Source organism: Chenopodium quinoa, unplaced genomic scaffold (assembly GCF_001683475.1).
Source record: "Chenopodium quinoa cultivar QQ74 unplaced genomic scaffold, ASM168347v1, whole genome shotgun sequence".
NCBI lineage: Eukaryota > Viridiplantae > Streptophyta > Magnoliopsida > Caryophyllales > Amaranthaceae > Chenopodium > Chenopodium quinoa.
Window position 1 is genome coordinate 3604694 of NW_018742879.1, and position 25802 is coordinate 3630495.

Consider the following 25802-nt stretch of genomic DNA (forward strand, 5'->3'; position numbering starts at 1 on the left):
TCCTGGTCACCCTCCTCAGGATCATCATCGTCATCGTCATCCTCATCCCGACGGTGGATCCGTTCTCTACGAGCCAAGGCCGAAATACCACGGGATCTAACATGTCTATGCCCCGACCTCTCCACTGAATAGCTTCTACTAAGAAGCTCTACATTCTTCCCCGCACCATGACGACCCAGTGAATTCTACAAAAAATTTAAAAATATATAAACATTCAAAAAATTATACAAAAATAGCTACCAATACCCAAACCAAATGAACTAAAAACATACTAACAAATTAACATAATAAAGAAATTAACAAAACACTTAAATAAAAATAATAGAATAAAAAATACACTAAGAAAGGAAATAAAACCAACACATAAGAATATATATAAACATAAATAATTCATTCGCAATTTAGTTTTGGTTTTCAATTAGGTGTAGTCGCTTTATTTGATAATTTACTGAACTTATATTGATTTTTGTCTAGCGTCCTTTGAAGACTTTATAAATCAATAATAAAAATTAAAATAAATTAACTAACCAAAAACAATATCAAATGAACAAAAAAATGTACTAACAAATTGAAATAGAGAATAAAAATAAAGATGTACAAATAAAACAAACAAATAATTGTAAACAAAATATAAACATAGAAAAAATACAACAAAATTGAAAAAATTTATAAAAATAAACAATAAAATATAAAAACAATTGAAAAAGATATTACAAAAAAAAAAAAAAAAGGAGGTGGGGCGCCTTGGCTGGACGCCCAGCCAGTGGTGGTGGCGCCAGCTGCAGACGCCGCAACCAGTGGGCTGGCGCCTGGGCTAGACGCCGTAGCCACGGCTGCTGCGCCTTGAAAAAACGCACAACCGTGGCTATGGCGTCCAGCCTAGGCGCAAGCCCACTGGATGCGTCGTCTGCAGCTGGCGCCACCACCACTGGCTGGGCGCCCAGCCAAGGCGCCCCACCTCCCTCACGGCGGTTTTCATATATTTTTTTTTTAAGAAATTGTACCTTGCCTCCTTGAGACCTCCTTCCCTCCGACGCCGCCGCCAATTCCTTGCCTTGCCGCCTCGACATTGCCGTAGTTTGAATTTTTTTTTTTAGAGATGTAGAAAGAAGATGAGCGATGAGAGTGTGAGTGATGAGAGTGTGAGTGTTTTTTTTTAGGTCAAGGACAATATTGTCAAATCAAGTGAATTTTGTGGGCTTTATGTGGAGATTTGCGGGTGATGTTTAGCAATCCACAATAATATATGCAACACGATACCTAAAACTAAGTTAGTTGATTTTATTTACAAACATTAATCACAAAAGGTCTAAATTGCAATGAATGTCATTATTCTTTTTAATTCAAATTCGTGAAAAGAACAAAATAAACAATATTCGTCTTGACTCAGGTGCTAAAACAACAATTAATTATTCCAATTCTAGTCTTTAATTAACAAAAGAATACTATGTGAAATAATTAATTAAAGTTTATTTAAAGTGATCAAACAATACTAATTATTCAATTAAAGTCGTTTAAAACAAGAAAAAAGAGTGGTTGGTTTAAGTGCTCAAGAATCTGACCATTCTCCTTGTTTGCTAGATCTCCATCTTGGATGTTTATGGACCTTCTTTCTTCTTTGTTGTGGGACACGAAATGAATGATTTTGAGTTTAAAGATACAAAATGAATGATTTTGGTTAAAACATTTTAGGGAAGGTTAGGGACATGGTCAAGGCTTAAGGAAACTTCACGAGACTCTTCGACTCTACCGAACTCTTTAATCAAAGACATGAAAGGTACTCATAACTGAGTTTGATTTTTGGGGAGACACAATCAGGTGTCTACACCGCCCCACCACCTGCCAAATCGGGTCCCAAATTCGGGGAGGGGATGGAGCGGGTCTCTTACTTGACCCGCTCCACTGACATCCCTATGTTGCAGTCCTTCAATGGATCTATGGAACTATTTCCAAGGATCTTCTTCATGTTATTCTCCTAAAGGACGACACTACTTAGGGTGCTTAGGCCCGTCTCGAGTCCATATTCTAAGACAACAAAGCCTCCCGAGCCTCTCATCTCGAACAAGAGCTTGCTGACCTCTACTTCAAGAATTTCTCGCCCATTGATGGCTATTGTAATCACATCAAATTTCTTGCAATCATCTTGTTGATGTTGATGCTCCGATTCCTAATAGTCGCCTCATCTTTCAGATGACAACCGGGCTTCCAGAACCCTATGCCAGGATGGTGGATTTTATTCAGAATTAAGAACCCTTGCCTTCATTCGAAAGCTACCGTTCTCGCCTTAAATTAGCTGAGCGGACCATTAAGAACCACCTGGCTAAGGAGGGTGGACCCACCAACCGCTCGCGACGACTCTTGTTTCAACCTCAGGCAGCCAGCAGCACACGGATCCTTCTATGAACTCCTCTGCCTCACGGTCGAACTCCAAAAACAGAAAGCAAAAAAAGGCTAATTCCAAAAATTTATGAAAATGCCGCAACTCAGGTGGGCAAGCCCAACAGCAAATCGGGCAAAATTCTGGGCAGCATTGGACTTTTCAGCATGGCCCACAATCATGGCCTACGTCATGGACCCCCTGGATGGCTCAGTGGCCCAATCCACCTTGCCCGTATCCAGCAGCTTCGTGGGCTCCGAGGTCTGCTGCCCCTTCTGCCAGCTCACGGCCTGCTGGGCCGAGCATTCTGGGCCAGCGACCATAAGCATACAATGCAATGTCCCCTTCACACACTCCAATGGATATCGAAGCGGCCATGCATGCTTTCTCTGATATGTCTCAGTCGGATGGAAATCATTATATGGACACCAGAGCCACTTCTTATACGACACCGGATCAAGGTATTCTTTCATCTTATGTCAATTCAAGCATTAAAAATAATAACATTGTTGTTGGTAGTGGGCACTTAATTCCAATTGTTGGTCATGGTAGTACTATTTTGCCTTCCCCATATCCACCCTTTACCCTAAATAATGTATTGCATGCACCGAAATTGATAAAGAACCTCATATTTGTCCGTAAATTCACGACTAACAATATGGTTTCCATTGAATTTGATCCTTTTGGGTTTTCTGATTTACAGACGGGAGCCAAAATAATGAGATGTGACAGTACCGGTGACCTCTATCCGCACTTTTTATATACTCAAGCCACATGTCAAGTCTACCATTCCAACTTTATTGTTCTCTCTTCTGATCTTTGGCATAATCGTTTAGGACATTCTGGTGCTGCTGTTCTTAGATCTTTAAGTAGTAAAAATTTCATTGATTGTAATAAGGCTTGTAGTACTTTTTTTTTCCTCGTGTCCTCTCGGAAAACACTCTAAATTACCTTTTTATAATTCTTTGTCGTACAGTGCTTCTCCTTTTGATATAACTCATAATGATCTTTGGACTTCGCCTATTGTTAGTTCTTCTTGTCATTGTTATTATGTCTTATTTCTTGATTATTGCAGCAAATTCCTATAAACTTTTCCTATTGCAAAGAAATTCTAAGTCAAACATTTATTTCAATCTTTTCATAAGATAGTCCAAACACAATTTGAATGTAACATTAAGACATTTCAATGTGACAATGGCACCAAGTATGTTAATGGTACTCTTAAAGATTTCTTTAATCACCATAGCATGCTATTTCGTCTTTCTTGTCCCCACACTTCTCCTCAAAATGAAAAAGCCGAACGATACATAAAATCAATAAATAACATCATTCGGACTCTTCTTGCTTATGCTTCTTTGCCTTTCTCTTTTTGGCATCACGCTCTAGAAATGGCCACATATCTTCTTAACATACTCCCAACCAAAGTCTTAGGTTTTAAATCCCGACTCAAATTTCATATGATCAATGTGATCCAATTTACTCGGATTTACGTGTCTTTGGTTGCTTATGTTTACCTCTCTTTCCCTCCACTTTTATCAATAAATTTGCAAGAACGGTCCACACCTTGTATATATCTTGGCCACGCGCCAAATCATCGTGGTTCGAAGTGCTATAATATGTCAAATGGGAAAATCATAATTTGTCGGTATGTGAAATTTAACAAAACTGAATTTCCATTTTCTAAAGCTCACAAACCGCATTTTAATGATTATGATTTTTTTGGATGTAAATCCTTTAAATCACCTTCATCATTTGCACAACACTCAACCAACTGCGCAACCCACTTCCTCACATGAGCAGTCCAGCCATTCTTCTCTAACTGGGCCTTCTTCCTCCTCTAGCCCAGTCATCCTCCCACCTGGTACTGTCACAGACCGGCCCATAGCCCAGCAGTCTACATATACTCCTCACCTTGGACCGCCTATTCTTGACAGCCCACATATCACTTCCTTACAAAGTGATAATCAGCCCACACCACAAGCTGACTACGGCTCTGCTACACATACTGCAACCATGCCACACTCCTCACTGCTCTCCTCGCCCACTGCTGCCAGCCACACCCCAAACCAGGCCAGCCACCTGATCGTCACATTTCCCAGCCTGCTACCTCATCCCATCACATGACAACCTGAGCAAAAAATGGCATTATCAAACCTAACTCAAAGTACTTTCATAATCTAAACACGATGACCACTCCCAACATATCTCCTATCCCAAAGGACCATGTTAGTGCTATTCGTGACCCAAATTGGAAATGTGCAATGTTAGATGAATTTAATGCTCTTATTGCCTCATGATGTGAATGTTATCTGTGTTCTATATGGATTTTTCGACACAAACGGAAATATGATGGTTCTTTTGAGAGGCATAAGGCCCGTCTTGTAGGCGATGGCAAAACTCAGCAGTAGGGTATTGATTGTGATGAGACTTTTAGTCCGGTTGTCAAATCAGCGACTATTCGTACTGTTCTTAGCATTGCTCTATCTCACTTTTGGCCCATCCATCAATTAGATGTCTTACATGGTTATCTCAATGAAACAGTGTATATGCATCAGTCGATGGGTTTTCGCAACAAAAGTCGCCTTGATCATGTGTGTTTATTGAAAAAATCTATCTATGGTCTTAAACAGGCTCCTCGAGCCTAGTATCAGCTCAAACAGGCTCCTCGAGCCTGATGTCAGCGATTTGTAGATTTTGTTGCCTCTATTGGGTTTACTCATAGTAAATCTGATAATTCACTGTTTATTTACAAACAAGGCTCTGATGTTGCTTATATTCTATTATATGTAGGGCTGGCAATTTCACCCAAATCCATGGATAATTGAACCACCTGATCCGATTAAATGGATGAAAACCCGACAAAAAACGGATTTTATATGGATGATGGATGGATCGGGTGACAGATCAAGTCGGATTCGGGTGGAGCTTCATCCATCCATCACCCGACTCTTCCATCCATCCGCTAATATTTTTTTTTTTTAAATTACAAATGTTTTTTTTTACCTATTTGTAATACTACATAAGTATATACTTTATATTTACTAGTAATATAAGTTAGACTTCTTATAACAATGTGAATGTTGGAAATTTAAAGATTTTGTCAACTATATATATCAATTTCATAATTATGTATATTAGTATTATAAATAAACGATGGTGTATTTTATTTCATCCGTTATTCACCTGATCCACTCGATTCATCTGCGAATGATGGACGGGTTGGATGTGAATGAAGAGTTAAATGGTGATGGATGGGTTGGATGACGGGATCGTTGGCGAATGGAGGTGGATTGAGCCCACCCGATCCACCTCCGATCCATTGCCAACCCTAGTTATATGTTGATAATATCATACTTACAACATCTTCTAACCGTTTGCGGAAGCATTTTATGGCTTTATTCAGTTCTGAATTTGCTCTGAAGGACTTAGGACCTTTAAGCTTCTTTTTGGGCATTGTTGTGACTCGTAATGCTAATGGTATGTTCTTGTCTCAGAAACAGTATGATGCTTCTATTATTGACAGCGTCGTCATGTCGAATTGTAGCTCCTGCCCTACACAAGTCGACACCAAATCTAAACTTAGTGCTTCTCATGATGCTCCATATGAGGAGCCTACTAAGTATAGAAGTCTTGCAGGTGCTCTTCAGTACCTTCCGTATTGTACGATATCTACTGGGTACCCTATCCTACAGTTTGCATATGTATAAATCCTCTATTGATAAACTTGTGTCCTATAATGATGCTGATTGGGGAGGATGCCCCGACACTAGGCGATCGACCTCAGGTTATTGTGTTTTTCTTGGCGACAATTTGATCTCTTGGTCTTCTAAACGTCAGCCGACATTATCACGTTCTAGTGTAGAGGCTGATTACTGTGGGGTTGCTAATGTGGTATCTGATTCTTGTTGGATCAAAAATTTGTTACTAGAGCTACATTGTCCGATTCAGAAAGCTACCCTTGTTTATTGTGACAATGTGAGCGCCATCTACCTCTCTGGGAATCCGGTGCAAAATCAACACACCAAACACTTTGAGATGGACATTCATATATTTTGTTCGTGAGAAAGTCGCTAAAGGTGAGGTACGAGTACTACATGTTCCCTCTCGTTATTAGATTGCTAACATCTTTACGAAGGGACTCCCACAAGTACTACATGTTTATTTGATGATTTTTGTGCCAGTCTCAACGTTCGTGATTTTCCCGCTAAAACTGTGGGGGAGTGTTAGAATATATGATAATATATTCTGTTGATAGTGTATATATTTAGTTTGGAAATGTATATATCTTATGCCTAGTTGAATTTGTAGCTAATTTGTTTCCTAGTTTATCTCTTGTAATCGTGTATTTAACTTACGCTTGAGCAATGAGAAGGCAACCTTTCAATCTTTCTCCAACGCCCAAAAAATTACATTAGATAAATAGAATTTGTTTATCATGAACATAAATAGGTCGACCTCATTGTCAGCTGGAGCAATAATAAACACTCTTAGTCATATTATTCCTATCAAAGAAAATGAAGTTAAATGATGACAAGGCTTCGTAGTCGGAGACTCGGATGAAAAAGCATCTAAAGAAAGACAGATCCATCTAGATACAAAAGTAGGAATAGTGTGCACTAATTATCGAAGTTAGTTATAGCTTTATTATTAGTTGGTAATTAAGTAGTGTATGAGGAGCATTTTAGTATTGATTACCGACATGCACAAGTTTAATAAAGGCTTATGCATCAACAATTCTTCTTCTATATGTGACGCAAGCTAACCTAATGACGCGTCATTACCAATAACTTCATTAAGTCACTATGATTAATGTCATTATTTAATAGTATGGCTTAAAAAAAAAAAAAAAAAGACGGAGGGAATATAAACAAATTTTTATAACTTATGATATGGTGATTAAAATTGTAAGGATCAGAGTAATATTTTTGAGTCCCTTAAACTTTCGTGTGTGTATCTTTAAAATTTAGCAAGTGCTTTTAGTGGAACTAGATCTTTTCTGGAAAATATTAGTAGATATTATTAAATTATAATAAATGAGCACATTCACTAATCACCACACATAGCTCAATTTCTAAGTGGAGGATAATCTGTTAGTTGTCCCTTTGCTAAAAGTGGAAAATAAAGTCCTATATCTTGTATGAATAATGGAGTTATTAAAGTATATCTCGATTCTAAGGATTTCTATTTTCTAGCCTATAATAATAATAGCTTATATTATTCTTGAGGGTATTCTTGGAGAATTGAAGAGAGAAAAGAACTAATTTTTATGATTATAATGAGTGATCCTTTGGGGTGTAAACTTAAAATGAACTCACTTTACACCTTTTGAAAATCGTTTTTTTTTTTGGGGTGTAAATCGATTTCGTTATTGATAACAATGCTCAATCAATTGAAATCAATAAATGTTAGTATGTAGCATTGTTAAGAAGCTATAAAAGAACTAATTCTATATATAAAGTGAATGGGAGTTTTAGGTGATAAATTTCACTTTTCTAAAATACCCCTTTCAATTTTTTTTATTTAAATAAAAAAACCTACCATCCTTTTGAAAGAACACTACTTCCATCTTTTATTTTTTTTATAGTTTTTTATTTTGAGGGAAGTCAAATTTTATTATTAAGCCTACATGACATCATCAACATTTGTTATAATTTATCAACAATTCTTAAACTCACTAATATTTTTTAATTAGAATTAAGGAGATAATTTCGTGAAATAAACACAGAGAATCGAGCTTGATAGATTACTTTATATTGCACAAGCACGCATTGCGTGCGTCTCTTAGCTTATCCGTTTTAAAGGAGAAAATAGAGAACATGTACCATATAATTAGTTCAGCGGGCAACTAAATCTTTACACATTAATTTTTATGTAGGTCCTTTTAAAGTTTATGTAGTAGACTCTCCTTTTTTCTTTTTCTTTTTCTTACAAACATGTGTATATGAGATAGATTTAAGCTATGTTAACTTTACTATACTATGCAAATTTGCAATGACTTTTTGCAAGATATTGCGTAGTTTCTCACAAGGTTGTTAGTTAAATACTCCGTAGATGACATAGAAGTATATGCTAACAACATATAATCAAATCGTACGAGACTATATTATGTTATTATATTATTATTATTATTATTATTATTATTATTATATTTAAAAAAAGAATAAAATAAGGAGAGTTTTAAAGATTAATAATTATTCAACCAAAAAGCACAAGTTGGTGGTTAAAGGTACGCGATTGGCTTATATTCTATAAAGGAACATTATCGTTGTGACATTGTGTTGGAATCATCGTTCGAACTACAGAGATTTTTGTCGTCAAATCAAAGGATATCAATTTTATCAAATAAAATTATTCAAATTAATAGGTGTTTCGGGTGAAAACAATGGGACCTTGCCGAAGGTCCGCTGAAACGGAGAAGACTAGATTCGGTCCAAGTTATGTTGGGCCGAAGGTTTCCTGCACAGTAAACACACGTAAACTAGCCTCGGGGGTGTTGCCGAGGAAGGCCCCTCCGATGCTAAAGTCAGTACAATGTGTAGAAAGAGAACACTATGCAAGAGAATTTGTTGCTTGAGGCTTTTTTTTGAGTTATGAGAATATGTCAATCAATGTGTATATCTGAATATTGATGGCTTTTATACCTCTTCATACATGGAGAAGTTGGGCCTTAGCCCAATTGGCTTGCTTTGAGGGCTGACCTTTGACTTTAGCACAATTGGAGAGTTGAACCTTGACCTTGGGCTTCTAATTGGATCATTTAATGCCTAGGCCCAATTGGACTAAATTGGACCCAAACAACTTGCCCCCCAGACCCGATTTGGAAGGATGACGGGTCGGGTTTGATTTAATTCAGAAAAGGAGGGAAGTAAATGATTTAATTAATCCAAAAATTTGAATTTAAACCGTAATTAATGAGATAACAACGGTTAAGGCGGATGATTGTGGAAGTTGGACGGATAATGGGCAGTTTAATCACAAGGTCGTGTGTTTAACGGTTACTTAGTGGGGTATTTAAGAGAAATTGAAACGCGGACTCCCCGTATTCCCATTTCTGGAGATATAATCAGAGGCGCGTCATTTCTCCTCACTTATTCACCAACACAAACCCAGAATTCTCGAGAGAACCCAAGAACCCGCATCAAAACTTCGCAAATTCCCCGAGCATTAAGCTTAGAAACTGAGACTTGCCACTACGAACTCGTAAATCAGCAACTTTCGCTTCAGATTAAGGTAAATTCCTTTGATTTCAGTTTATTTTTCTTCGAATTCGAACTCCTTCCCTTTTTTTTTTGACTTTTTTCTTCGAAATAATCAATGGCAAGAGGAGTTAGAGGTAGAGCCCGTGCTCCAAGAAGAGCAAGGACAATTCCCGATCCTAGGAACAGGATTGGGACCTGGAATGGACAAAGGCCAGAGTCTGACCCTGCTGAAGGGATTAGGGCAACTCCAATTTCCTCGGCTCCTCCTCAGAGAACGGAGGGGCCGAGCGCTTCTGGACGGGACGATGAAGTTCCCGCTGTCCTTTGGGATATCCTCCCCGGGTTTTCAGAGTGGGAGAATGCCGAAGTAGCTTCGGCCATGATAAAGAACCGCCCCTACTCATGGTGGGTGGAGAATGCCGAACAATATCGGTTTGCCGAGCAAATTAGTTGCATTACGTCATTTTTGAAGCTGATGGGTATTGGTGCCGAATGCCCGTGGCATCCGATAGAATCCATCGTCCACCCCCGGGGTATGTGGGGGTGTACACAAGACAACTTCAGTATGGGCTGAGGTTCCCTTTGGACGTATTCGTCCGAGACTTGCTGATCCATTACAATATCTCCCTATGTCAGTTAACTCCCACCAGCATCCGAAGGGTGATGACATACTTATGGGTCTGCAAGTTCTTCAAGTATGTGCCGAACCTGCACTGCTTCAAAAAGCTTCATCGGCTAGTGCTAAATATTCAAAGTGGGCACGGAAGCCATGGTTCTGGGTGGTACCGGATTGAGTCTCGGCCCCAGTACCTAACCATGTGGCCGAACGACTCTTCAGACAAGGACTGGAGAGGTCAATGGATTTGGGTTAGGGCACCCACGGATCCGGGCCACCCTTGCGTCTTCAGCGCTCCCCGGTACCTTGCTGAGCCTGATCCCGATATGGGAAGTCTAGGTCCCCCCGCAGATAACGGGCCGGATCCGAACCTTGATCAACAAAATATCTTCGGCAAGCTGCCGAACCGGGGGGGCAGCGGCCGAATGCAGCATATCCCGGAGACTTGGCTCCCCGATACGCATTATGTTTTCCAAGAGAACATGCTAGCAGCTGTTGGCCTCAGCCGAAAGTTTAAGGATGGTAAGCTTCTTCGGCTGGGGCCGAGGCTTTTTAATTATCTCTTTTTCTTCTCTCACTTCGCTTTTTTATGCTGTGCCAACCTAACTGAACTGACCTTTCCCCTTTTCTTTTTCAGAGCGGGACGAGACCAACGTTGGCATTAACTACGCTCGTCTTGGTGTCAACCGAGAACGAGTTGTAACTGATCGGGCCCCGTCTATCACTGAGCTGAGGCATAGGGAAGTTCATCTAGACTCTTCCCACTTTCAAATTGAGGCTGTTGCTCTGTATCAGAGGCAGAAGCCTTGGTGGAAGAAGAGAGACCCCTGGTTTCAGCTGCTGGACGAAGAAGCTGAAGCTGCCCGTACGGCCGAAGAGGTTGCACGGGTTATCGAAGCTTGCGAAGGAGGAGAAGGGTCCTCCAGAGCTGCTGAAGAAGAAGCTGCAGCTAGGGCAGCTGAAGAAGACGAGGCTTTGCTGAAGACCTCGGTGAGCTTTCAGACTTAACTTTGTCTTTTTTTTTTTTTTTTTTTTTCTTTTTTGTACTCACATTCTTCCTCCCCCCTGTCTTTTACAGTCTGAAGAGAGTAACAGACACAAAGAAGGGAAAGCTCCTGTTCGTCCCGAAGACCAGATACAAGAAGAGTCTTCAGACTCAGACATGGACGAGCAGCCCCTTCAGAAAAGGCGCCGAAGAATGGCCATCATCGGCCCTCATGACTTTCAGCGGAGGCCGATGACCATCGGCGTTGAAATAAGGGAACCCGAGGAAGGCAATGGATCGCCGAGGGTTCCCCGGCCACCACCCCAATCACCTCAAAAGACCCCTCCGCCACCTCTTGAGATGGAGGTGGATCAGAGAACTCCCGAATCTAAGGGAGGGGTCCAAGAAGAAATTCAGGAGAGTGCTGCTGAGCACAAAAATAAGGATGCCGTGATGCCCAGTGCTGAGGGTTTCACGGCAGACATTGCCAGAGAGGTTGAGGCTTTCGTCCTCACCCCTGAAGAAGAAGAAGTCATAATAATTGACTCTTCTGAGAAGGATGATGTTGAGCCATCCAAAGCTAAAGAAGCTCCATCGTCATCCTTTCCTTCCTTCCAGACTCTGCAATCTGGAGAAATGGGTTTCTCGGCCCCCCGAATTCCAATCCCAGATCACATCTGGGACCTCATATGAGGTCAGAACCGTGAAGGTGCTGCAGCCTACTTCGGCGATTTTGCTGGCATGTCCGAAGTAGATAGGGCAAGAATCTGGTCGCTGAAGGCCACTGCTGGGATGGGCGAATCCAGCAGATCAGTTCCTGACCCAGCCAGGTCTAACCAACTGCTGATGATGCAGGTGATTTTCCTTGCCTTTATTTCCTCTAAAATTCAGCTCTATTTTTATTTATATTTTTTTTAACTTGTGCTCCTGTTTTTAGTTCGTGCACAATCAGACTCTTACTGTAGAGCTGATAGATACCCTACAAGATAGGGTAGACGCTGCCGAGCACGACAAGAAGGTAGCCGAAGAGGAATTAAAGCTTGCTAAGCTGAAGCAAGCAGCAGCTGAAGAGAAGCAGCAGAAGGGTGAGGAATACGAGAAAAAGGCTGCTGAAGCCTTCAAAACCTTCTGCGACGCTATGGAGAAGGAAGTTTTTCCCCCACTGATGGAAGGGGAAAAATTCCTCCAAGAGCACATGGGAGTGGACGTCTCCAGATTCAAGGCTGCCATTGAGAGCCGAATCCAGGAAGGAGCTGTTGCACAAGCTGAAGTGCAGCAACGGCTAGAAGCTCTTGAAGCCAGCAGAATGGCTGCTGAAGAGCTGCTCCAAGCCAGGGATGTCCAACTCTCAGAGGCTGCTGCTGCTGCTGAAGTTCAAAGAGCTAAACTCCATGAGGCTGAGGATCAACTGATGGCCAAAAAAGTAGAAGTGGCCCAGGCTCAGACAAAGGCTTCCCAAGTTCAGCAGGAGCTGAATGAGCTAAAAGGTTCTTCCTTCAAGCTCGCCGATGAGCTGAAGAAATCCAAGGAAGACTTGGAGGAGACCCAGAAGAAGCTGGCTGATGCTGAGGCTCTACTCAAAGTCCGTGTCTATACCCAGGAAGAATATGAAATGGGTTTCAGAAACGGGTTCAGAGTATGCCGAAGAGTCTGCCTTCATGCTGAGCCGAAGCTGGACTGGTCCAAATGTGCTGAATGGGTCCAGAATCCAGAAGACCCTCATATGAAGTATGTAACTCCAGTCGAAGCTGAAATTCTTAAGGCTGAGGAAGCCGAAGAAGAAGCTGAGAGAATGGAGTTGGAGGCTGAACAGAGGGAAAGGGAGGCTCGGCAGAGTGCAAAGCCTGCTTCTTCCGCTGCTGGGGTTGAGGCCACCATGGGGCTCAACAATGCTGATCAGTCTGATCCTCGGGCTGAAGCATAGGAACTCGGGCAGTCGTCTTCAGAATCTTGCGATTCATCATGCGCTTAACTTTAGACTTGCCGCTTTCTGAATTTTTTGCCTTGTTTTTTGCTTCAGCTTGCCTTGTCGTACAAAACAGTTTAATTTTTTGCTTCTGTACGTATTTCAGCAGCTGTTATTTTCCGCTTGTGGGCGGCTGCCGATACAGTTTATTTGAACTTGTAGCTCAATTTCTGAGCATAAATTATTAATTTGATGTTCTTTTCTTCAGCTGCTTTGTTTTTGAATGCTTTACTGTTTCTTCAATTCTGCTGAACATAAACTTGCACTGATAGTGCTTCTTGCCCCCCCAGAATTTGAAGTATGGTTTCAGCTGAATAAACAATTTCTTAACTTCTTAAAAATGGGTATCCGAGACACAGGGCCAACTGAAGGCAATGCTTCGGATGATGGCTTTCTTGGATACAAGTCTTACTGAAGCTTGACTTCAGCTGAAAGACTAGACTTCTTTTAAAAATGGATATCCGAAACACAGGGCCAACTGAAGGCAATGTTTCGGATAATAGCTTTCTGGGATACAAGGCTCAGTTAAGGCAATATCCCAGAATTGTCCATGGACTCATGTCTTTGGAGAACAAGTCTTACTGAAGTTGGACTTCAGCTGGAAGACCAGTGTTCTTTAAAAAGACGCATATCCGAAACACAGGGCCAACTGAAGGCAATGTTTCGGATAATGGCTTTCTGGGATACAAGGCTCAGTTAAGGCAATATCCCAGAATTGTCCATGGACTCATGTCTTTGGAGAACAAGTCTTACTGAAGTTGGACTTCAGCTGAAAGACCAGTGTTCTTTAAAAAGACGAGTTTTGTCAGCAATCTGAAACCCAGTTACCCGAAGGCGAAGGTTTCAGACGAGGCTGAATAAACAATTTTCAACTGTTGCTGTTATCCTTGATTTTCTGTCTATCTTTGAAAAATGGATACCCGAAACACAGGGCCAACTTAAGGCAATGTTTCGGATAATGGCTCTCTGGGATACAAGGCTCAGTTAAGGCAATATCCCAGAATTGTCCATGGGCTCATGTCTTTGGAGAACAAGTCTTACTGAAGTTTGACTTCAGCTGAAAGACTAGTGTTCTTTAAAAAGACGAGTTTTGTCAGCAATCTGAAACCCAGTTGCCCGAAGGCGAAGGTTTCAGACGAGGCTGAATAAAAAACCCTTAAAGAGTAGATAGAACGAAGAAAACTTTGAAAGGATAAAAAGTTGTAAACATTTATATAAATGGCGGCTCCAAGGCCTTTCATTAATTCAAAATGTACTTACAAAGATTGTTCTGCCCCGAAGGGTATACACATGATATTTTTTCAGTACATCAGCGTTCCTGTGATTTTTCAACTCAGTTCCATCCAACTGCCGAAGTCGGTATGTCCCTGGCTGAAGCTCATCATAGATTTCATAAGGTCCTTCCCATGCAGCTGAGAGTTTCCCATGGATTCGGCCTTTCTGAACTGCAGCAGCATTCCGAAGGACAAAGTCTCCAATTTTGAGAGGCCTTGCATGGACCCTTCGGTTATAAAATTTGCAGATTCTCTGCTTATAAGCGGCCATTCTGTCTCGGGCTGAGTCTCTTACTTCGTCGAGGAAATCGAGAGATTCCCTCATCAGTCGCTCATTCTCAGCCGAGAAGTGGTGCACTCGAAGGCTCTCAGAGCCAATTTCCACTGGAAGGACGGCTTCGGCACCATACACCAGTTCAAAAGGTGAATGGCCCGTTGCCTCTTTTTCAGTTGTCCGAAGGGACCAAAGGGTTCCAGGGAGCTCCTCCAGCCACTTGGACTTTTGATCTTCCACCCTTTTCTTGAGGGCATTTAAGATCTGTTTATTTGCAGCTTCGGCTTGTCCGTTACTTTGCGGGTGGCATACCGCTGAATATGCCAGTTTGATGCCGAACTGATCTGTATACCGCTTCAGCGGTAAGTTATCAAATTGCCTCCCATGATCGAAGACAAATACTCTCGGGATGCCAAAGCGAGTGATGATATTCTGCCAGATAAATTTTCTGACAGTTTGCTCTGTAATGTTCGAGGCTGCTTCGGCCTCGATCCATTTACTGAAGTAGTCAACTCCAACTATCAGCCATTTTTTCTGGTACACAACCTCTGGAAATGGTCCCAGTATATCCAGTCCCCATTGGGCAAACGGGAGTGGATTAAGGATCGGCTGAAGATCCCTTGCTGGCTGATGGATAACTGGAGCGTATTTTTGACATTTTTCGCATTTCCGAACCAGCTCCTTAGCATCTGCGATCATGGTGGGCCAGTAATATCCAGCCCTCAATGCCTTGTGGGCTAAGGTTCTTCCCCCAATGTGGTTCCCACAGATGCCGAGGTGAATCTCCCGTAGGATATAATCTGCATCTGTTGGTCCCACGCATTTCAGCAATGGGGCTGAGAAGGACTTTTTCAGAAGTTCCCCCCTGAAGACAATGAACCTAGAGCTGGTTCTCTTCATCTTGGAGGCCAAAGCTTTATCTTCGGGAGTTTCTCCCCGAAGCTTGAAAGCTAGGATGGGGTCCATCCAACTAGGCTCTGGGTCAGCGCAGCACACTTCAGGTGCTTCGTCGACACTTCTCTCTCGACGCACTTCTACATATACAGATCTGTTCAGCTCGGTAAAAGATGAACTAGCAAGTTTGGAGAGTGCATCGGCTTGAGTATTCTGACCCCTTGGGATCAGCTGAACCTCAAAAGTTTTCAGCTCTGCAATGACTGATTTGATCTTGGCAAGATAAGCTATCATGGAGGGCTCTTTGGCCTCGTAGCTGCCACTGATCTGATATGCAACTAGCTGAGAGTCTGTTTTTAAGCAGACATGATCGGCTTCCAAGGAGATGCACAATTTTAGGCCGGCGATTGCTGCCTCATACTCGGCTTCATTGTTCGAGGCCTTAAAAGAAAACTTTAGTGCATACTCAAAGGATTTGCCTTCGGGAGGAGTTATCACTACTCCTGCCCCCGAACCGTTTTCGGTGGAAGATCCATCCGTAAACACGGTCCAGACTTTCTTTTCACTGTCTAGCGCTTCTTGGTATGAGCATTCGGCCAAGAAATCCGCTAGAGCCTGTGCCTTAATGGCAGCCCTCGGACGGTAGCTGATGCTGAATTCGGTGAGCTCAAAAGCCCACTTGGCTAGCCTACCAGATTTTTCAACCTTGCCGAGAACTTTTTCCAACGGCTGATCAGTTAAGACCACTATCTGATGGAAATCAAAATAGGGCCTCAGCTTCCGAGCATCTACTACTACCGCGAAAGCGACTTTCTCGAGTAGAGGGTAGCGAGTCTCGGCATCCGTCAGTGTATGACTGACGAAGTAGATCGGTTGCTGACTTTTACTTTCTTCCTTCAGCAATACTGCGCTGATGGTAGCCGGGCTAACGGCCACATACAGGTACAAAGTTTCTCCTTCAGCTGGGCTAGCCAGCGTTGGGAGTTAAGCCAGATGCTCCCGAAGCTTCTTAAAGGCGTCTTTCTGCTCTTCCTCCCAAACGAGCTCTTTTGTTTTCGGGAGTTTCAGGGCTTTGAAGAAAGGTAACCCCTTATCCGAAGCTCTGGAAATGAACCTCGAAAGGGCTGCCATCCCCCTTTTGCTGACTATGAACCCAAGGAATTTCCCGCTTTGTTTTCGGCTCAGGAAGGTCGAGCGCTGCTTTGACTTTGGAGGGATTGGCATCAATCCCCCTTTTCCTGACTATGAACCCAAGGAATTTCCCTGACTTCACGCCGAAGACACACTTCTTCGGATTCAGCTTCATTTGATGCTTCCTTAAGGTGGCGAAAGTTTCAGCCAGGTCCTTAACATGGTCCTCAGGTTTTTTTGCTTTTGACGATCGAATCGTCGACATAGACTTCCATGTTTCGGCCCTTTTGATCGGCAAAAACTTGATCCACCAACCTTTGAAAGGTTGCCCCCGCATTTTTCAATCCGAAGGGCATCATTTTGTAATTGTACACCCCAGCGTTCGTGACGAATGCTGTCTTTGCTCGATCGTCGGGGTGCATGAAGATCTGATGATACCCCGAGAATGCGTCCATGAAACTAAGCAAGGCATGGCCACTTATCGAATCGACTAGCTGATCGATCCTCGGCAAGGGATAGAAATCCTTCGGACAAGCCTTATTTAGGTCCGTGAAGTCAACGTACATCCTCCAGGTACCATTGGGCTTCTGAACCATCACCACATTTGCCAGCCATTCTGGATATTGGCAAGGTTCGATGAATCCTGCCTCCAGCAATTTTTTGACCTCGGCTGCGATGTCTCGGTTCTTATTAGCGGAGTAATTCCGCTTCTTTTGCTTAACTGGTCGACACGTTGGGTCAACATTAAGCTTATGGGAGATGAGGTCTGAACTTATCCCGGGCATATCAGCTGCCGAGAAAGCAAACACATCTCTGTTGTCCCGAAGGAGCTGAATAAGTTAACAACGGGTGTTCGGATCAAGGTCCATCCCGATTGTTACACATTTCTCAACGTCTCCTTCGGCCAACTCAACTGTTTCAGTCTGTTGGTCCATGTCCATTTCTGATGGACTGGACTCTTCATAATCTGGCCTGCTGCCAATGTCAGCAGATGTCCCAGTCTTTTTGTTCTTCGGCTGGCTCTCTGAGTCTTGCTGTTCAGCTGAAGAGCTAGCCTTTTCCCTTTCGGGCCCTTTACCTCTGGCTTCAGATCCTTGAGCCGAAGCTCTTAGGCCTTTCGGCTTTTTGGTGCTTGGCTCTCTTTCTTTTTCTTTCTCCTCCTCATCCTTGTCGTCATCTGGGCGACTACTGGATGGATTGAGGTAGTTGCACCTTCGGGCGTCCTTTTGGTTGCCCTGTATCCTTTCGGGGAAGCCGGCGTCTGAGACGTAAATCATCAGCTGATGATAAGTTGAGACGACCCCTTGGATCTCATGAATTATGGGTCTCCCCAAAATCACGTTGTACACTGAAGGAACGTCAATGACCAAAAATTCAATCATGACGTTCCTGGCTGCCTCATCGCAGCCGATGGTGACAGGAAGTGTCACCTTCCCATCTGGATAAGTTGAAGCCCCGTTGAACCCGGATACCGGGTAGGGTACCGGCGTAAGGTGCTTGGGCTTCAGCTTGATTTGATTGTAGGCCTTTCGGAACAGAATGTTTGCTCCGCTGCCACCGTCAACAAGGACCTTACTGACGTCGTGGTTGGCCACCGTGGCGATGATCACCAACGGATCCTCGTGAGGGAACGTAATCCCCCGGCAGTCGGCGGCTGTGAACGTCATGTTCGGCACCGGCGACTGGGGAGATTGAATGTCAGCGTTGTTCACCTGGTGAGTCAAAGCTCTAAGGTGTCGCTTGTGCTCCCTCCGAGAGTATATTCCTCCCGAGATAACATTGATCGGAGGGAATTTCCCCTCCGGCTTTTTACTGTTTTTCCGGGGGAAGTCGAGGTCTTGCCGAGAGTCCTTTGCTGACTTCTCGGATTCTTTTTTCTCGCGGTGATCCGCGATGTATTTTTTCAAGTATCCCTTCCGGACCATGTCCTCTATCTGGTCCTTCAGTTGGATACACTCCTCAGTGTTGTGTCCCGAAGACTCGTGGAACTCGCACCACTGATTTTTATTTTTTCGCTGATACCACTCTGGGAGTGGTCTCGGCTTTCGGTAACTCTGCTCCTCCTTCGTCACGCAGTAAATTTTGGCGCGTGGAAGAGAGAGCGGAGTGTAGGACTCGTATCTGCCTGTGTATGAGGCAGATCTTTCCTTCTTTGGGTCGCTGGCCGAAGATTGCTCCGAGGCCTTTGACTTTCCCTTTGCCTTATGGCCTTGGCCTTCAGACAAGGGTATTTGTCTTTGTTTCCCTCCCCCAAATTGAGGTTGGGTTTTCGCTTTGTTCCATTCTTCGGCTCGGATGAACTTATCCGAGGCATTCAGAGCTTCCTCCAAGGTCTGCGGGGTATGCATGACCATGATGTCTAGGAACTTTCCGGGCTGAAGGCCATTCTGCATTGCAAAAACGGCTAGCCCTTGGTCCAGCTGAGAGACGCTAGATGACTCGTTACTGAAACGGGTCAGATAGTCTCGGAGGCTTTCGGTTTCCCCCTGTTGTAGACTCATGAGCTCTGCAGTAGTCTTCTCTCGGCGGTTTGCCTTGGAAAACTTGCTCCTGAACTTGGAGGACAGATCATCCCACCCTGTTATGGAGCCTTGCCTTACTCCCTTGGAGATCCACGCTTGCGCGACCCCCTTGAGAGTGGTTGGGAAATATTTGCACCAAGTCGCTTCGGATCTGGGGCAAAGATGCATATGAGTCTCATACGAGGCCACGTGATCCTTCGGATCCGAGGTCCCGTCATATGTGATGTGCGACGGTATTTTAACCGTGGGTACGCGCTCTTCCAGTATTCATTGCTCGAATGGTGAACTGGCGGGTAGCATAACGGCCTTGCCCTTGTTCCTGGCCGAAGGGACCGCGCTCCGCCCTCTTAGAGAGGTAGGAGTGGTTTTCGTCCCTGGCTGGGAAGTCTGGGCCTCGGCTGCAGGGAACGAGAGGCGACTGCGCACACTCGGTTCCTTGCCGCCGAGTCGGTCGAGGACGCTTCGGCGAACCGTCTCAGGTTCTCGGTGAGTAGATTCTGGCCGAGAAGCTGAGCTGCTGCTCTTATGCGTTTCTGGTCGTGAGGATGAGGATCCTTTTAAAAATTGAGGGTTCTTTTTCCTCTCTTTTTCATTCTTCCAGGTATCCTCTTCCCACTCTTCCAGTTCCCGGAAGGAAGGAAGCTTCCCACCATCATGGTCTAACTTCCTCCGCTGATGCCGGGTATGCGGAGGAGTTCGATCACGAGGTGGTGGCATATTTTGTGCCCTCATCGCCTCCATGAGTACTGTCAGCGCTCTTGCCACCTCTTCCGAGCTGGGCCCCGTCAAAGGGGTCCTCGGCCGAGTATGGGAATGAGGGCGCACAGCCGATGGTTGGCTTTGGGGCACTGAATGTGTCCTATGATCGGACTCACCCCTGCTAGACCGAGAGTGACTCGGCCTATGATGAGAGTCATGAATTACGGGAGAAAGGGAATCCTCCTTGTATGAACCTCCCCCCGAGCTGGCACCCTTGGGAGAGTTCTGGTCCGGCGAGGGTGATGGTGTAGGGGTTTTAGGCTTTTCGCCTGCTCCTTGACGGAAGCTTTTGCTCTTGCGGTTCTTAGCCATTGCTACTAAGATAATTGCAAGATGATCTTGGTTAGAAATTTGGCTTAAAGATTTTTGAAAGTCTTCCCCACAGACGGCGCCAAATTGTTTCGGGTGAAAACAATGGGACCTTGCCGAAGGTCCGCTGAAACGGAGAAGACTAGATTCGGTCCAAGTTATGTTGGGCTGAAGGTTTCCTGCACAGTAAACACACGTAAACTAGCCTCGGGGGTGTTGCCGAGGAAGGCCCCTCCGATGCTAAAGTCAGTACAATGTGTAGAAAGAGAACACTATGCAAGAGAATTTGTTGCTTGAGGCTTTTTTTTGAGTTATGAGAATATGTCAATCAATGTGTATATCTGAATATTGATGGCTTTTATACCTCTTCATACATGGAGAAGTTGGGCCTTAGCCCAATTGACTTGTTTTGAGGGCTGACCTTTGACTTTAGCACAATTGGAGAGTTGAACCTTGACCTTGGGCTTCTAATTGGATCATTTAATGCCTAGACCCAATTGGACTAAATTGGACCCAAACAATAGGGATTTAAAATTGTACCTTTTGTTTTCTTGTGTTGTATAGGAGTAATTAGTCGCACCATACTTGTGCAGCTGTGTGATCCTCCTCATCCCTCATTTATTCAACCCACTGAGTCTTTAAGACCAAGAAGTCCCATATGTTTGATAGAAAAAAATTAAATAAAACGATTTAAATTTTATTGTAAATGATTGTGTTTAAAATTCAACCATAAAGTTTTTTTTAAAGTATATTTTTTCTCTCTCTAAGAAACTTTGTTCGGAGTTTAACTGAGAATCACTCCAAACACAAAGTTTGATTCAATGGTTATCTTCCATAATCAATCAAGTAATATCATCTTTTAATAAATTTTACAAGTACATAATTAGATAATTTGATGGACCCATTTTTTTTTTCATGGACTGGGTCATTTACTAAGCCTTTCAGATAAATAAGAAAGGGAGAGGTATAAAGGGCCCAAAAATGGATTTTAAATAAACAAGTTAGGGGAATTGAACTCAAGGCCCGCCAACCATGAGTGAATGTCTTCCTTAAAGTTATAAAATCAACCTCAAGTATCTACGGTATCTACTCTCTCCGTCCCTTTATTTTTGCCTCATTGTCATTTTTTGAGTCAAATTTTGAAAACATTGACCATAAATTACCGTTAATCTACTAAAGATAATATAGTCATGATTGGTATTGTTAAATTCGTCTCAATGTATATTTTATTAATATCACATTTTAATAATTTTTATGTGTATGGAAATAAAGATATAGACGTTTTAAGATGCGTTTTGGAGACCGTGCACAGTCAAATAAGGCAAAAAAAATAGAGACAAAGGGAGTATTATCTACTATAACTTTTAGGTTTATTTTATTTTATTTTTATTTTTTTAAAATCTAATACAAGCTTTGAGCATGGGCCAAGCATACCTCCCTTGGCTCCGCCCTTGATTAGAGATATTAATGCTCGGTGTTAGGTTAACTGTAATCGATGTTTCAAAACTAATAGAGGAAGTAAGATTACACTAGGGTGAAAAGAATAGAGTTTATGCAATGTTATAATATGCTTTGAATCAGCCTTCCATTCAATTTGCGAGGGTCAATTCTTATACTAATTCTAATCCACCACAAACCCTATGATCGGTATTTCTTAATTTCTAGGACCCAAGAGCAATATAAAAAAAAAAAAAAAAAAATTGTTATCTCACTTGCATGAGACATAGATAAGTAGCTAACACATTGGTGTTCGAAAACATAAGTCTACACGTTTTTAAAATTGATTGATTTCCGCTAATATCTTTTACATCTGTCACAACAACATAAGTCACCTTCTTATCATTTGCTAGGATAACTCCTGTGTCGGTAATACTGCATTTTGGTTGAGATAATAATGATGTTCCACGTCAGACAAATGAGTATTATTATACGTACAAATATTTTTTTGGCATAGATTTTTTTGAATTTTCAACTTTTTTCTTCTATAAATAGGTTTTGGTTTGTGTAGATTAGCATCACCAAACATACACTATCCTAAACTAAAGGCTAGTGCTCTTTTACAAAATATCAAGGGAGTTGTTATTCGTCGCTCCCATTTTACTTAGCGTCGCTCGCTTTTTTTGCCTGAAATTCCGAAATTGCCCCTAGACTATAAATAGCCTCGAGACTCCCGAACTACACACTTCACACTTGAATTTTCTGTCTCTAAAATCTGAAATCTCTTCTCTAAAATCTCTAATCTCTAAAAAATCAGAAATTGAAAACTCAAAAAAAAAAAAAAAAAAAAAAATTAAATCCAAAAAAAAAAAACCATAACCGGAAAATCACAATCGACTTGCAATGGGTGACCGGAGGCGATTAAGGGTGACGTACGGTGGTCGCGGCGGCGGTGGATTATCCGGCGAGCAGGTACTCAAATCGCAAAAAAAAAAAAACCGGAAAAATACGAGATTTTCTGGAAAAAAAGGGACATCCGATTGAAAAATTTGGATGTCCCAAGAACATCCAACTGAAAAATCCGGATGTTCTTGGGACATCCGATTATTTCAGTTGGATGTCCCCAAAATCCAGAAATTCTGGATTTATTCCAGATTTATTTTTTCTGTTTTATTTGTTATTGTTTTTGTTGTTGTTATCGTCGTAGTTGTTGTTGGAGTCGTTGTTGTTATTGTTGCTGTCGTCTTTGTTGTTGTTATTGCGAAGTTAATCGAATCGAAAAAAAAAAAATTGCGTAAAAATACCCTGTTTCTGGAAAAAAGACATCCGGATGAAAAATCCGGATGTCCCAAGAACATCAAACAGAAAAATTCGGATGTTCCAGGGTTATCCGGAATTTTCTGTTGGATGTTCATGGGTCATCCGGATGTCTTTTTTCCCAGAATTATTATTTTTTTTTTAATTTTTTTTTTGGTTGGTTCTGATTCTGCATTTTTATATTTATTTTTATTTTTATTTCATTTCTGCTTTGTTTGTGTTAGTATGTTTTTGTTTTGTTGTCGTAACTATATAATTATTGTTAATTTTGTAATTTGTTACATTGTTAACTCTCAATGCCGCACAAAGTCCAAGCTCACGGTCTGTCAGAAATACCGACGGCTCCTTATCATACCCAATCAACTCTCGTAATCTCTGAAGGACCCACCGGTAGCTTCCCGTGCACTCGTTGCGCATGAACACATAACCGACGAGAAAATTCTGATTTGTCGGTGTCACACCGACTATCTCGAAGAACGGCATCCCGTATCGGTTGGTCTTGTATGTCGAATCCATACCGATCACATACGGATACGTCCGTAGTATGTTCACCGTGATCGGGTGCACCATAAACGCATGCTGCATAACGTTGACATCATCAGACATGACCCAGTAAATATACCGGTTCTCTCTCGCCAAATGTAGAAATTGCTGAACAACTCCTCTCCCATCAGACATCTCCGCTCTCAAGTCATTCCGGCAGTTGTAGATATGTCGGATGTTTGGATGATCCTCGGGAAATTGCTCTGCAATTGTCGCCATGATGTTCCGCGGTGCAACCTTGGACTTTGTCATGTCCTGCACAACCTTCTTGGCTTCCGGGCTCAAGCCACTGATCTTACGATGACCCTCCGGATAGACAATCATTGGATGGTTATGGGTCCCAGTTGCATCATTCTTGGTCCGTATCTTCCAACTGTCGGTGACGAAGACATAATAAATCTTGATGTAGAAAGGACAACCAATTGCTTTGGTTTTGGTGTCCACCCTAATTGCATTCTCAAGATCTCTCGGCTGGCTCTTTCGGCCCCTATCACACCTCAAATACCGGTACGGCCGACCGTCTCTAGTTTTGTTGTAAGACGATTTAACCAAAAGAAAACCGAGATTCACGGCAACAACATACGCCCAATTAACTGCCTCATCAAACGTTGGAAACAGCGTGTCTGTGGCAAAATGCGCACTATAATTCACATCGTCGGCAGCATCTTCGTCCTCCGAACCCTATAAAAAATAATTATAACACACATAAAACACAAACTCGTTACTTCTAGACAATAATAGTAACAGTATTAAAAATAACCACAACAATACTAAAAATAATATAAACAATAAAAACATTAACAATAACACTAATATAAACAAAATTATCGACAGAATAATAAAATTAATCATAATAATTACACAATTAAACATAACGATATTAAAAACAATAATAATAAACACAATAATAACAACCGTAACAGCGATAATAATAATCAATAACACAAAAAAACCAACGAATAATAGTAATAAACAAAAATTATCGAAACAATATTAAAATGGATCATAATAATACCACAATTAATCATAACGATAATAATAATAGTTTACACAATAATTTCGGTTTTATGTCACTAATGGAATAAAACATAAAATAAATAACAATAACAGTAATGGAAACAATTAACAATAAAACTAATGGAAAAAAACAGAAAAGAAAAGAAACAAACATTAAAAAAAAAAACCTTTTTTAAGGACATCCGGATGAAATTTCCGTATGATCCTTGGGTGATCCGGAAATCTCATCCGGATTCTTCGTGGAAGATCCGGATATTTTGTCCGGATGTTACTTCCGGATGAAATTTCCGGATGCCCCTAGATCCGGATTAAATATCCGGATCTACCCCGAAGGATCCGGATGAGATTTCCGGATGACCCAAGGATCATCCGGAAATTTCATCCGGATGTCCATTTAACAGAAACAAAAAAAAAATTTAAAAAACTTACAGAATCTTCCGACGATGCCTCCGGTGTACGAACGTTGCCGTCATTCCACATCTTAAGCCCGTAAATTCGGCTCGGGAATTTACTATTTGTATAAATAAACGATTTGTATTGCCCTCGCTCGGGAATTTTGGAACTCGGGATTTTGAAAACGAAATTTTGAGTGAAATCGCTCCATAATGATTTTAATATGCTCGTGAATGGATATGGCTACTCGGTGAACCTTTAAATAGCAAAAAATAAGCTAAGGGCAAAATGGTCATTTCACTTAAAATTGGGAGCGACGCCTGGTAAAAAAGGAGCGACGAATAGCAATCCAGAATATCAATAATAACAAAGATCAGTATGAAGCAGGCAATTTTTCTGGTGCTCTTGCTTGTTTTGGCAGCAGGTTCTTTCTCCTCCCTTGATAATTCAGTAGTTTTACGTAGTACATTCTAGCTCCCCATAATATATAATTCCTTTGAAAAAATAGATTTTTAATTATTATGCAACCCAAAATTAAGGGCTATCCGGCTATAAGTATTTCGAATCAAAGAGGAAACTAATACGAAGTAATGCTTTAATTTCTCATATTACTACTACGTTACAATTTTATTTATTTATTTATTTATTTTTACTTAAACCTAAATATAACTCTCGTGGACATTTTTATAGCACGCACTTATACTATCCTCAATTCCTCATTTAAATTACCATAGAGTCCATAGTATATGTGTACCTCACTATAGTGATGTATTACCGTAAAGGTCACAA

The 25802-nt window shown here is 42.0% G+C and overlaps 1 protein-coding gene across 1 annotated transcript; it reads right to left on the bottom strand.

Moving 5' to 3' along the window:
• Positions 1 to 23255: 23255 nt before the first annotated feature.
• LOC110726583 (protein FAR1-RELATED SEQUENCE 6-like) lies at positions 23256 to 25100 on the bottom strand. The gene is made up of 2 exons (XM_021906063.1): positions 25050 to 25100; positions 23256 to 24284 (listed from the first exon to the last, which is right to left on the bottom strand). The coding sequence occupies exons 1-2, from the start codon at positions 25098 to 25100 to the stop codon at positions 23256 to 23258; spliced, it is 1080 nt and encodes a 359-aa protein (XP_021761755.1).
• Positions 25101 to 25802: the final 702 nt, after the last annotated feature.